Source organism: Podarcis raffonei, chromosome 6 (genome assembly GCF_027172205.1).
Source record: "Podarcis raffonei isolate rPodRaf1 chromosome 6, rPodRaf1.pri, whole genome shotgun sequence".
NCBI classification, from domain to species: domain Eukaryota; kingdom Metazoa; phylum Chordata; class Lepidosauria; order Squamata; family Lacertidae; genus Podarcis; species Podarcis raffonei.
Genome location: NC_070607.1, coordinates 86554792 through 86569366, shown reverse-complemented (window position 1 = coordinate 86569366; position 14575 = coordinate 86554792). Strand labels below are relative to the sequence as shown.

General features: G+C 41.5%; 1 protein-coding gene across 5 annotated transcripts in view; it reads right to left on the bottom strand.

The window, feature by feature from the left end:
• GNAS (GNAS complex locus) overlaps nt 1–14575 on the bottom strand; it is a 179179-nt gene that overhangs the window by 93138 nt on the left and 71466 nt on the right. For 4 of the 5 annotated variants that reach the window (XM_053394380.1, XM_053394381.1, XM_053394383.1 and 1 more), the window contains exon 2: nt 10533–10605. In XM_053394380.1, the coding sequence (XP_053250355.1) occupies nt 10533–10605 (73 nt within the window). Of the gene's footprint in view, nt 1–10532; nt 10606–13404; nt 13564–14575 lie in introns of those variants that run through there. The other variant, XM_053394382.1, reaches the window with a different exon arrangement.

The following is a 14575-nucleotide window of genomic DNA, read 5'->3' as shown; positions in this document are numbered from 1 at the left end:
ATTTCTCAGCCCTAGCAGGAGATGCCAGTGCCTGAGCCTGGAACCTTTTCCATGTGAACCATGTGTTCTACCACTGTATTAAGCAACTATGGACCATCTCCACAGACCTCCTGCTAACCCTCGCATTTCATGGCTCTCTGGTTCCATTGCTTGCAAGTTCTCCCTCTCCCTACGTGTGTCAACTGAGGATAACACTTCCGTGCATCAACGAAGTGAACTTTAGTCCATGAGAGTTGATGCCTCACTGTTTGTTTGTCTTTAAAGTCTCTCTATTGGCTTTACTGGTCAGACTACACCACTTGAAGAGTTCTCTAAAAAAGGCGCATTTTAAGTCATAAGCAGATGCAGCCAAAGTTACTATACATTAAATGGAAATAAACTCTGCCAAGCCGTAAACCTATGACAACTTAAGCAACGAAGCCCACAAAACACAAAGTTAAACCATTTCTGTCCTCCATGACAAGTGCCATAAATTTGAGCTGCAACATGTGGTAGTAAACAGAGGTATTTATAGCCCATTTCATGCACTATTTCTTAAAATAGATGCTACAGATAATATTTATTTATGAAGGCATCTGTGTACATAGCATATTACAGAGGTAATATAAACAAGGGACAAGCCCAGGGTTCGGCGAAAATTTTCTGGCCACGGGCCGGTCCACTGTCCCTCAGACCTTGTGGCAGGCCGGAGAAGTGGCACGGGGGGGGGGGGGAGTTGGAAAAAGAGGCAAGGGGGGCCCAGTTGCTGCGCTTACTTTCCCAGGGGCGCGATCCATAGCGCATTTCATCTCCATGGGTTTGAGCAGTTCTTCAGGCGCTGAACAAGCGGACTTGAAACGATTGCGGCTTACTTGTGAGTAAGCGTGTCTTTAGGGCTCTTAGTGTCCGTGCATCCAATGGCAGGGCAGGCTGTGACTACGCACCGAGAGGCGGCATCTCCTGGTGGTCTCCTGGCAACGCAGGTGGAAGCTGGCAGGGAAGGGAAAGCAGATTTCTGGAGCTGGCGAGGCGGGAGGAGCCCGAGCCGGCAGTAGGCACTGCCTTGCCTCCTTGCGACGGGAGGAAGAGGCCGCGTGGCGGCAGCTCTGCCAATCAGATGTCGCGCCTGGTTTACCTCAGCGTGGCGCAGGGACGTCTCTACCAATCAAACAGCGCTGAGATAAACCAGGTGCGGCAATTGAGTGGCAGAGCTGCTGCCACTCAACCTCTTCCTCCTGTCGCCATCGCTGGGAGTCTCGGCTTCACGGCGGGTTGTGGCTTCGCGGCGTGGGCCGGATTTATGACCCAGGTGTGCCTGATCCGGCCAGCAGATCTTAGTTTGCTGACCCCTGGACAAGCACCTCTCATGGGCAGGAGACAGGGGAGAACATAAACCAGAGCAGAGGGGCAAAAAGGGACAAATGCAAAGAAACAGACCCAGCATTTATCTGTATTTAAACTTCATTTCAGTTGGGCATGAAGAGTAAGGGATTATTTTAAAGGCATAACAGATCCACTAAATCGTGCTTTGCGCCGAATCGTGACCCGCGCGTGTGCAGACGCGGTGCTACGGGTTGCGAACGTGCCTCCCGCATGGATCATGTTTGCAACCCAAGGTTCCTATGTAGGAATATAACCTGAAAGCTTAACCTTTCAGTTATTCCTCAAAAAGCATTCTTAGCACACTTGCTTAATACGCTCTTCCCCATGAAGTGAGACCAACATAATCTCTGGTACTGAACACTTCCTCCATCATCACAGACAACAATGCCTTAACTAAGAAATTTTGCTTTAATTTTTTTTTTTTAAATTCACGATTTCCTTTATACTGGATATCACTACACAACATGGTAATCATTCAGTTTAGATGTTACCTTCTATATTAACAGTTACCTCATTCACTGTAGCTGAATACTGACAATGGTCTGGTCCAGACCCTCTTATCCTTCGGTGATACTGTAGTCTCAAAATCAGAAACTTTCACTTCCATTTTCATTTAGCCATGGATTAATCATTATGTCGAAACCCTAAACTGTGGTTAGTATTAACTACAGTTTAGAAAAACAGTTAACTTCAAACTGATTTATGAAGTTGCCTTGTTTCCCTGAACCATAGTTCAGACTAACCACAGTTTGTCCAGGTTCAGACTTAACAAAGTGTACAGTATTAAGTCAAAAAATAGAAGTGAAAGCTTCCAGTCTGCTCCTTGTGACCATGCCAGAGGAGAGGTAATCAGATGAACCTGAGGTGCATAGTGGCAAAAACCACAGGCCTCACCAATACTTTCCCAAGCTGGCCCCCACAAGGCTCCCATACACCACCTATTCCAATAAGGACCAAGGGATGTAAAGACAGGGGGCACGGAGGAAAGTGAGATGAAGGGAGAAGTAGAGGAGGTGAGGAGGACAGCAGAGAAACAGGGACAAGACATGGCACCAGTTTGTGAAGCTGTCTTGTTTTCACTAAATATAGTTAAGATTAACTATGGTTTAAGGTTTGGTCAACATGGTAAGCACGGTTAATCTAAAACAGAAGTGGAAGCTTTCTATCTCCTGTCATGGGGGAAAGAGTTATGTGCAAGCTGAAGAGGAGGAGAGCCATATTCTCTAAACGATGGTTTAGAATATAGCCATTATTTTTGCACTGGATCTCTTCCATACTGCACTTATTTGCCTATTTCTACCCTAGTCACTTTGAGTTCTTCTATTACGCATGAACCAATTCCCTACATATTTGCCATATGCAGCATGGCACAATTCATGTCTGTATCATACTGCTTGAAAGAAAAGTAATCAGTAACAACTTCCTATCTGAGTGGAAATTAGTCGTTAATCATTTTTTTAAGCAAGCAAATGTAAAAACTATTCAAAATTTATTTTAATACAATTTAATTATTTGGGCTTTAAAATATTTAGACCATACAACTATTTTTAAAAAGTACATAAATGTTTCAGGTTGTATACCATCTCTCATTTAGACTATGTTTAGAAAAACAAACGAAATGGAATTTTGTAAAAGTAGATACACACTTTTTTTCCTGGCTTAGCTATTCAGGGGCTACCATAATTGAACAATGTAAAACAGGAAGTGACAGCTTTGTATACTTGGAGATCACAACAGTGTAATGTGAAAATCAAAATCAGCATAAAAACACCAGCAGTCAGATTTTTATTTATTTATTTTTAACATGAAGCCCCTGAAAAAGGACACAATAATAGACAGGTCTTACAGCTTGAAAGGTGAGCCGTGATGGGGCCAGCTGGACTTCCTTTGGTGGAGTATCTATTTCCTCAGGGCCACCACAGAAACAGCCCTGGCTTACTTGTCATATTTCAGACATAAGGAGCATTATCACAATGGATTGCCAATGGCCAAGACTAATCTTACAATTTATAAAGCAGGAAGCAGTAGAACTTTTTGTTTTATCATCCCTTCAGAAAATTTGACTACCATGGGCCAAATAAAATTGGGCCACATTTCACTTCAGTGAAAACTTAGCTATAAAACCATGCCAATTAAGCCCTACAACCAGCTCTCTTAACGGAAAAGCAAGTTATAGAATTTTTCAGAAGTGAAATGATTGACCATTGAACAGGATAAAAGGTTACAGTCTGGACAAATGGAAGATGCTGTATTCATCCCAAGTCCTAAATTTGCCATTTTTACATACAGAAGTTTGGCAAAACCATTAATCTCTGCAGGTCGTGATACATATCTGAGCTCCAAGCTTTCAACAATCCTGACAGATGAGCATGTATCTAAAGCCAGCAAGAATAGCCTTTTTGGCATTCTATCTTCACTGAGACTCCATCTGAACTCAGTATTCCAGATCAAACCTAGGAGTTTTTTGTCTCTTAAAAGGAAAAGCGATATACCTGAGAATTACTGGAGTTCATCAGAAGCTGTAGCACAACAACAAAAGCAAATACTAGCTTGGCCTCTGGATTTACTTTCATCATAATTTAATAAGCAACAATTCAATATTTGTTGGACGAAAATGGATAGTTACGTTTTACCAGCTTCATTCTCCTATTAATGAATGAAGCATGCACTCTTAACAAACGCAACTAGAGTTGGGGAAATCTAGTGACTGAGAATGAGTCACTAGGATAATCTACAAATAAAGGAACAGGTTAGAGACATACATGCTTTTTAAACCACTCTGATTTTTCTATTTCAGTGTGCACTTTAACCTCTTTAAGCCTGACAAAATAACACTGCCCAAAGTGAATAGACTGCCCAAGTGTAGAACTAATCTGTTCTACAAAATGTCATTGAATCTTTTAATAACAATGGTGTTCTCAACAAACAACTGATAGCATTCTTGCTCATCCTACCCTTATGGAATCTCAGTCCCTGAAGTTCTCAAATTCTCACCACATTATTCTACTGCTCTTCTCAAATAAATATTTTCCAATTCTTTAACATAAAACTATCTTACTTTAAATTTAAACACCTTGCTTCTTGCCCTAACATCTTGTATTCTCTAGGAAAGGGGGTCACACATATCAAAGATACAACAGAATGAATGTGGCAAATGACAATTGGTCATTCACTCAGGCTTAAGATCAAGCAATTCAACAGAAGAGGGATTGAAAAGGTTTGCTATTGGAACTCTAACAAACAGGGGGGGGAATGTGTGATTTTAAAGGGTGGGGGTGGAATCCCTGTAAATATATGGAGTTGAATTCAACTAATTATACTTGGAGGAGACTGAAATCAATGGGCATGGATAATTTAAGTCCACTGATTTCAGTGGATCTATCCCAGATATAACATACCTGGATTCAACCCATAATGCTGTTCTACTTCTTTCCAACATTAGGCAATAACCATGCCGAAAAGAGAGGACCTATAATCTATCTACCAATTTGAGCTCCTCCTTCTTGAACTGTGGCCCTCAAAACTACCATTCAGTGTTGGCATGGGCCTGAACCACCCTGAACATATGTCTCCTGTTTAACTTTTGTGAATGGCTGGCAATAGCAGCATACATTCGGTTACCTAGTCACTCTTCAAATGCTACCTCAAATGCATGGATTACAGACACATTTCCCTCTCCATAATATACTTGCATCCTAATCTCGCCAAATGAGAAAACCCCCCACTTAACTCACACATCTTCACTTTAGCAACTGACATGCACCTTTCCTCTTTTCCCATGGTTACAACTTCCTGTCCCTATTGTCTACGTAACTTAAATATCCACAAACTTTTCCTTCCCCACTGCCAAGGGCAGTTATATAACAAGTGATATATATATATATGTTATATAATGTGATTGATGGTAAATGAAGATATACTTGCATGGAGTTATTTATTTCTAAGCTATTTCTGCAAATTTCCCCTGGAAAATGGCATCTTGTCTGTCAGTTTCTTAAACCCAACTGAATTTCACGATTATAGATGAAATTTCTTCTTGTCAAAGGGCAACGTCTCAAAACCACTCACCAAATATTCATTGCTTCTTTTGCTTTCCCAAGCATAGCTTGAAAAAGACGTCCTGGGAATTTCATTGGCTGTAAAAGTATCACGCAGGGCAAGAAAAGAGAAGGAGGCAGGCTCTACAGGTATGCAGATTGCAGAGACTGGTAGGGCCATGTGAGAACTGGGAGGTGAACGCTTTTTGAAAGGTTAGGGTACAGTCTAATTTTACAGGTACTTACAAGTTTTGGAAAAATGTAATGGTCAGCCCACTGATCAGGCAAGATGCTAAACTTAGCAAGTGCCTCTGCATACATCATGCCAGCACAAGTTGTAATTGGGTGTGAAATGCCTAGGTCTCTTTTGAAAAACAGCTGCAAAAATATTCAAATCTAATCCTGAAATCTATGCATTTTGTTCAATTACTTTAAGAGCAACACAGACTGAAATGGGTAGGTTCTGAGTACTGCAAATGAATCACACTGAAGCAAGGAAAAATTGCCTGACTTTCTCCAGACTACCCTATATCAAACAGCAACCAACAAATGACATTTAAGAATCCATCAGTTCTTCCTCCACAGCCCAATCAAAGCTATTGTCATGGACAACTTGAAACATGACAGAATGGACAGAGTCTCTAAAAGACAAAGTATGCCCTTCCTTGTATCAACAGCCCAAACTTTGGTTCACTAACCCTAACTTGATCATAACATCTCTAGATATACCCCTTCTATGCAGATTACTTTGGGGGCTGAACTGCAAATAACATTTCTATAAATAGCAAAATCCAAGACAAGGGTCAAATGAATTGTTATGGACTGACAAACAAACAACAAAAACAAAAACCAGCAACACATTAGGGTATTAAATACAGATATAGGAAAGGCACTAATTCCCCAGCCTTTTATGTATAATGCAGGGGATCCTACCCTTTGGAATTGTCATGAGATCAATTGAATGTGAACAGTCTTTAAGGACTACTTATTAGGGCTGGGCGATATATCAATATATTGTCCAAAACCTGTTTGAAGTTCACACCGTGATAACTGTTTCATAATATTTGACCTCGCAAAATATTGTTAATCACAATGTGTGTGAGGGCTAGGCAATATCTGGTTTTCAACATCGTGATATATCACTAGCTAAACATTGCAATGTTATTACCAGCTAAACATAATACTCATCGCCATACTTTGGATTGTCCTGAACACCACCATTAGGTAGCGAAGCCCCAAACCAAAACTCTTGTTTGGATGCATTTTGGCTTGCCTGCTGATGAAAGTGACTATGAGGTGATTGATATTATCATCATTTATCAGTTTTAGACCCTTTAGTAGTAGCAGTTGCCGGGACATTGTCCTGTTTGCATAGTTCCTTCCATATTTCAGATATCGTGATATATCTAGACATCATGATGTTTAGCTGATGATATATCACAATATTGAAAACCAGATATTGCCCAGCCTTACCACTTATATGAACCTAGGATAAAGCACACTGGAATAATAATTTTTGAAGCTTGGATACTTAAGCAACAGCTACATTCTAGTAAAAAAGAAGACACTAATTTAGGCTTACAAACACCCTGGCATAGGAACAGACACCCTGGCAGTTTATTTCATTATTGTTATATTTCTATTCAGATTTCTCACTAAGGCTTTTTTTGGGAACCAAGGATGCCATTCTGAACACAGGTTGCTTAAATCCCACTTCTGTGAAGCTGCCTAAATGTATAGGAGTGAACACTGAATAAACTGATCAAGAGCCATAGATTCTCCAATGAAAAGGGGAAGGAAACTGGATCCTAAACTAAGAGACCACAGTAATTTCCATTGTCTTCATGATCAATCATCAAACATGGCATCCTCTTAACAATGTTGTTCCACGTACCGGATCTGAACAAGAACATTGTGAGGCATATTCTCAGATTTCGCTCCCCAGTTTTATTATCCCGTTCCTCTCAAGTTGCACCAAAAGCCCAAACTGTTCACTAACATACGCTAACTCTGATTTCTACTATGAGGAAACCAATTCTGAAGAGTTTCTTGCCCAACATTTTAAGGGTCCAAAAGTCAAGTTATATGACATATGGCTTCCTACTACCATTCCACCAACCTCTCACTCTATCATGTACACATACATCCAGGCACCGCATCACATATGGCTAAGTACAGAAACGGTAGTACATTTTTGGTGGGCTAACTTGCAATTAGCAGTAATTGGCTAAATTTTGGAGCAGCTTCTTAAGGTCCAAGAACCAGCTGTAACTGAAACACTACAAATAATACATTGAACTAACATATGTACACTAAATCTATACTACATTAAAATCCTATTATTCAAGTGGTAATAGGTAAGTATTGAGGACTGCGTAACTTTTCTGAACATGCGAGAGAGCCTCTTACTCGTCCATACTGACATACTTCTAAATGAGTTTCAGTTAAGCAACATTTTATTATTAATTTATTATTTATTTTCTTTTATTTCGTTTTCCACCTATCCTTTTACAGCAAGCCTTCAAAAGATGGCATACAACAGAAATTCAATTCCCGACATCTCCAGTTAGGGTTTGTTTAGAGCAGGCTTGTCCAACTTCCAAGAGACTGCGATCTACCTGTTGGCCATCCCTGGTTTAGAGCAACATGAATGAAGAGGAACAAGCCGAAGTATGCCTCAGGTTCTCCTTTTTACTTAACCAAAGTTTGTTGTGTGGTCTGAACTGGCAAACTGCGGGTAACATTAAATTGAAATCACAGTTACTGAAGATGGCTTGTAAAAACTAACCATGGTTAAGCTCAACCACAGTTCCAGGTCCAGATAACATGGTCAGCACTGGCAAATGGTTTTACATTCTGTCTGTTATAATATAGCAGTAGAAAATAATCAAAAGCTGACGCAAAAGTATGTGAACTAGTTCTCCTGGATGAATGGGAGAAGAAGTGAGGAAAACCAAAGCTCACTCCTACTCATTCATGTTGTGCTAACCAATGTTTACCAAGACATACAGATGCTGTAGAGTGAAGGGCAGATGGGGTTCATCAACCTGGGATGGTAGCTCATCTAGAAGGAAAACTCTGATCCTAAACCTTCACTGCCTTATGGGACATCTTTGGGAGAAGAAAAGGCTAAGGAGTAAAACCTAAACAAATCTGAAATGGAGTCCCTAAGGCAGTTGGATGGTGCCTTGTACACCTCCTTCCAGCAGCTCCTGTTACCAAAAATATTGCTCTGCTTTCCTTTGGACCACATCAGCAAGGCCAAGAGGAGGGTCTCGTCGCCTGGGCAGCCCAGGGCCCCCATACACACTGCCCAGACTTACGCCCCAGGGAGTTCACTTCGGTGACTTCAGCCCCAGAGGTGCACTCCACTGTCTCTTGAGACAGATGGATGCCAATACATATGCTAGGACTTCAGGCTGCCTTTGCTGAATTCTCAAACAAAATTATTTCTGAAATAGAAATAAATGTTCAAAACTTCCTTATTATAAAACAAATCAGATTATTGAAGGCAACTAAGAATGAACCAAAAGCAGAAGAGCTACATATCAAAATCTCGTGACTGAAGAAGTCTTTCCACATTGGTGTGTAGGTAGTACATTTTTCTTCTGAACTAACAGGTGGACCCAGGTCCAATATTTTTCACAAGGCTACCCCAATTAATCTGTTATAAATTACACAATAGTTACTACTGTTTTTCTACTAGCCACTAACTGGGGGGATGTGAAGCTATAGCACTGAATACTTGTAGCACTAGTGAAAAAGATGTATTCCAGGATGGGGTTGATTAGAAAAGAGAATGAAAATAAGACTGTGACTATGCTAAAGCCTTTATTAGCCTATAAATCTACAGTGATTTGGAATATTATGTTCCATACTGATCACTCATTCTTCTAGAAGGAAATAGCAGTCAGAAAAGATGCAATGCAATCAAGAGCACCTTCCTGGCAACAAAAAAGTGAGAGCATTTGGGGCTTTCAACTTTAGAAAAGAAAAACACTGGGGGTAGGGAGAATATGATAAACAATTGTATTGACATTTATTTTCTCTCTCCCTCTTCCCTAACTAGGAGTGACCAAAACAAACTGGGCATTGATTCAGGGTAGATAGAAGTACTTCTTCACAAACACACAATATATTTATGGAATTGGTGCCACAATATAGATGAGAGGTTGCCAATTAGCTTACCTTGCTTTAAAAGGGAATTAAGACAAATTCACAGGCAAATATCTCAATGATGATTAGCTAAAAAGAACCACCTTGTTCAGAAGCTGAGTACTGGGGAAGGGGGTAGAGAAAGCAAGGAACTACCATGGCAGTCCAAAACTGTTTTTCAATTGTCTGCACCACTTCAGTTTCAAGACTATTTTGCTATGCAGTACCTTTTGTCCCAGATGGGAGCAGATATTTGGGTCCTGCCCAGATACTACCCCAAAAAGCGACTTGGGGTATTATTGTGGAATAATGATAGTAGAATTCTGAAAAAAGATAGCAAGCCTTGAAATTCCAATTAAGAAATATGTACTTAAGACTGGGTCATACATCTTTCTCTACAAACAATGGAATGCCAAACCAGGATATTAACTAAATAATTCTTAAGTTGAATAGGTTTTGCTTGACAGGGAACAATATAGTCAATGCTTGGCCCATCCAAAGTGACAATGAAACAGAGAGAGAACCAAAAGCTTCTTATTTTATCTCAAATCTGGAAACCAAAACAGCAATCATAAAAGTCTGTCAGTGGCCTTAAACATAAAACCAGTATGTAATCAATTTCCTGAAGCAACCCTTAATACTTCTTCATAAAGTGCATTCAGTTTACTTTGAAAGAAAACACTGAGCCTACTACAGAAGAAGTTAGATGTCAGCCATATTGTGAGAGAAACTGCAGCAAAACTTCGCCTTCATAAAGCCTGACAAATGAAACCTTGATGCAATCAGTTAAGAGCAGGCTCCCTCACATATTTGAAAAGTTCAATCACCATACTCTCAAACTAAACACTACCCTTTCCCCCTATAAAGACAATAAATCCTCAAGGAGCCACATTCAATTACTCCAGAACTCACAAATATACTTATAATCAATCATGCACATAACTTCAAATAATGTGGTAGGAATATAGATGCACTTACTCTGCATTAAATCCGTTCACATGCAAGATCCGCATTTGTTTGACAATTGTGCTTTTACCAGATTCACCAGCACCTAAAAACAAAAAAAGTAAATCAATTTCAGAAGGAAGTAGAATAAATTCTGGGGCACATGAGTCGCTTCAAGAGGCAAAATCCATGAACCTAGGTTACTCACCGCAAGACTGAAAACTGAAAGGAAAAAAAGCAGTAATTGCCACTGGAAACTGTAGCTGCAGCTAAAAATAAATGTCCAGCTGAAGTCATGTGTCGGAGCTGAAGCATGAAATATTTCACTATCCATTTTTCCCCCAGTTGTCTACATCAAACAAGCAGAATGGGGAAACTAAGGCAGAGGCAAGTTTAGTATTCTGAAGGGAAACGGGAGTTGCCTCAAACAGCGACTACTTCAGGGGGGGGGAGAGAAAGGAGCAAAGCCAATTGTGTCTGTAAAACCCTGATGTCTTTAATCACACCATCAGCCAGTTCAACACACTGAAACAGAGAACATGGTGCCATTTGAAAAAGGAGAACCCCTGCCACCATTCTGCTATAGTGATGCCTAAGAGCCCCCTCCTGCTCCCCACCTCTCATCTGCATCCTGGAAGCAGCTTCCCATCACCTCCACATGCTCTACACCCCACGCACATACCCACCAAGCTGCACATCAAGTCTGCATTTTGAAAATACCATCTTGTTCACTCCCATGAGAAGACGTCCTTCATTCTGCACCCTACAACTAACCCTTCTCTTTTCTCCCACTCCACACACAAGAAAGCCCCTTTTCTCCCCATCCAGTCAGCATGTTGCACCCACTCAGTCTGCACAGTGAAGGGCTTGAACCATGAAATCTGACGGAGATATTCAGGCACTCCAGTCACTAGCTTTCAATATTTCTATATAAAAGCTGGCGTTTTCTCTTCCCCCTTTGCAGGAAATCAAGTCCTGCCATGGTGATACAGACACACAGATGCTCTAGCATCTTTGGGTAGTTTATTTCCATATACAGCTCTCACAAGCCCCAGAAAAAAAGAGAAATTTAGGAGACCTAAGCAAGGCAGGAATCATGAAGGCATCATTTGTGTTTCTTCAATGCCAGGCTTTCCCCGGTACTCAATGACAGCACAAGCCTCCATTTTGAGTCTCGTACACAAAACTAAATTTTAGCAGCTATATATCAAAGTATATTTTTCTGGGGAAGTCTATCCAGTCTCCCTTCTCTTTCATGTTTTCAAATTCCACAGCAACCTAACTCCTTCCTTCATTCCAACACACTATTAAAACTACTTAACCTCTGAACATTTTAATGCCAGACATGAAATCTTCACTCCCACTCCATTCTTTATAAATATTGGTGGAAAACGGGTTCAGAAAGATTTCACGAGGACAGATAAATAACTGCATATAGAACTCGCCAGTCACAGAGCTGTAATAGGTCAAAAATAAACATAAATCTATCATACCAAGCATAAAGAGAGCTCATCGAAAGTGAGGGTGTTTTTCCCGACCTTCCACCATGAAGATGCAGGGGACAGCTAAAACTATCAACCCCGCAAGACTTAAGCAAATACAAATTTAAATTCCTACCCTATTCCTGAAATTCCCAGCAGTTATCTATAACTACTGTATTTTCTCTCATACTGTGTTTTTCATTTAAAAAACACACTAAACAGTTATCACTGATATGTCAGTCAAGTGCACACATGATTTGAGAAACCACACTAAGGACTTCTAAAAGTCCTATGAACAAGCTTTTAAGATGAAATGTGTTTTTTCCATTGCATTATTCTTAACATGTTCACCACATAACACATTATTACTAGTACTGTGCACTTGTGCTTTCATTTCTGGATTTTATAGTACTTACACTACTACACCACAGATTTCTTGTCATTCTCTGTATGACTTAAGGACTGCATGTAACTACAGTTTTTAAGCCACCACATCTGGGCAAATCAAATTTAAGACACATAAGGAACCCATGTTTTAATTATGAAGAGCCAAGCTATTTTCTAACTACTCGAAGCTTAAACAAATGCATATAAGCTTCTGTTCTGGATATTTAAGCAGCAAAACTGATTTCCACAACAGTTTTAAATACAAGTTACATGGGATTGAGCACAACTGATTTAAACAGATTTACTTCCAACTATGCATTCTTAAGATCGCACACATGCATTGGGCAAACATTAAATCAGGTATTTTCCTCAAATTTATGTGCCAGAAGGGACCTGGATAATCACTTCAATGCAGAAAATGTTGCTATAATTATTCAACTTTTATTTTAGACCTCTTCCTTTCTTAAAATCAATGACTTAAAGGCTCTCTTCACTCAGCAGCTCACTGAGTCCCATGTTCATTATTTCAATCACCAACATCACCTAAAAATATGGATCATAGCAAACTAGGTTCTCCTCTAAAAAATTATAGGCCATTCAAAAGCAATACTCCAGTACCATTAGATACTACAATGTCACACAAACTGCGTGTCCGAAAACAGAATATTCATTTTGTGTTAGTTTGAGGTCTTTGGGAAGTGTTTTAAACCAAGTGTGTATGTGCTGGAAAAAACACACCAAACAAATAGGCCAGCATTTGGTATTAATCTATATGGAGCCAAAAACACTCATTCCCCAGCCGTATTTCCCCAATGTTAATGATAACAATAAATGTGACAAAGGGAAGGACGCAAGTCCATCACAGTATTAAAAATAAACCTTTCCTTCCGCTTCCTTCAAAAGCCTCCTTTTCCGAGTCCACATTAAGCCCCCTTTCCTTCCAGGTCCCCAGAGAAGCACCTTAGCCCACCACCACCCCATTTATCCTGAATACACCCCACCTCCAGCACAACAGAATACTGCAAAGCCCCACTCACCTCTGCACACTTCCTGTAAGGATTTGTGCATGTATAGCGTTCCCAAAGGGGGAAAAGGGTGAGGCTGGATTCTTTTCATACTCCCTGTCCCCCATTCGCTACTATTACCCACTTCAGTCCCCCCCCCCACCAAGGGCCCACACGCAGCGACTGCGACCACCTTAACTGAAGTGCTGAGCATCCTGTGGCCTGCAGCCCCAAAAAAACCCTCTACCTGTACAGGCCCCGACATTACATTCTATGAAAGTGACATTCCACTTAAAACATCACTGACAGCTGCCTCAACCAGTAACAGTTTGAAAAGACCAGAGTGTCTTTTCAACAGTGGTTTGTGCCCCCTCTTCTCCATGCAGCAGTTACCTATGAATTATAGGGTGGGGGGAGCAGAAACAGGAGGTGGTGAGCCATGTTTGGGGGGCAAGCCAGTCTAAAAAGGCAGGTGTATGTTAACTATCTGTCACCTTAATAAATAATAATAATAATAATAATAATAATAATAATGTAAATCCTAGGAGTAGGGTGAGCTACCAGTTACAACTTTGGGGGGGTCCCAAGCAGTGTGGGGGGAGGGAGGTTTAGAAGAAAAGGGCCAACCAGCGTTGTCATCCACCCCAAGGGGTTTCCTTGCTCACTAAGGAACACACCCGTGTCCAAGAAACGTATGAAAAGGGAGCAGAAGGGATCCGGACCCTTTCGAGTGCCTAGCTGGCTCCCCTCCCCCGAGCTGTCACCCCCCTGCCAAAAACAAAAACACCCCTCCCCGTTAAAAACACACCCCACAAGCGTGGCTGCAGTACGAGCAGCCAGCGGCTGAGGGCCCGAGGCCTACTTTCTCCCAGGCCCCTTTTCCCTCGCCGCCAACCCCTGGAGACCCGCTTCCTTTTCCCTTCCTGCCAAGCCGGGGGAGCTCCGCCGAGAAGCCCGCGGGGAAGGCAGGCAGGCAGGCGGCCTGGCAGGCAGGGCCCCACCTCTCCCTCCTGCTGCCCAGTCACTGCTGGGCCCCGTTATTGCCACCCGTTACCCAGGGAGACCCGGGCCTCGAGAAAGACGTCCGCGCTTCCTTTCCGCTCTCTCCCGCGCCCCCGTGTATGCGGAAGGGGGGGGCGCGCTTGGCCTCCTCAACCCCCCCAAAAGAGAGACGCCCTCCTCCCCGCTGCCCCCGGCCGCCCTT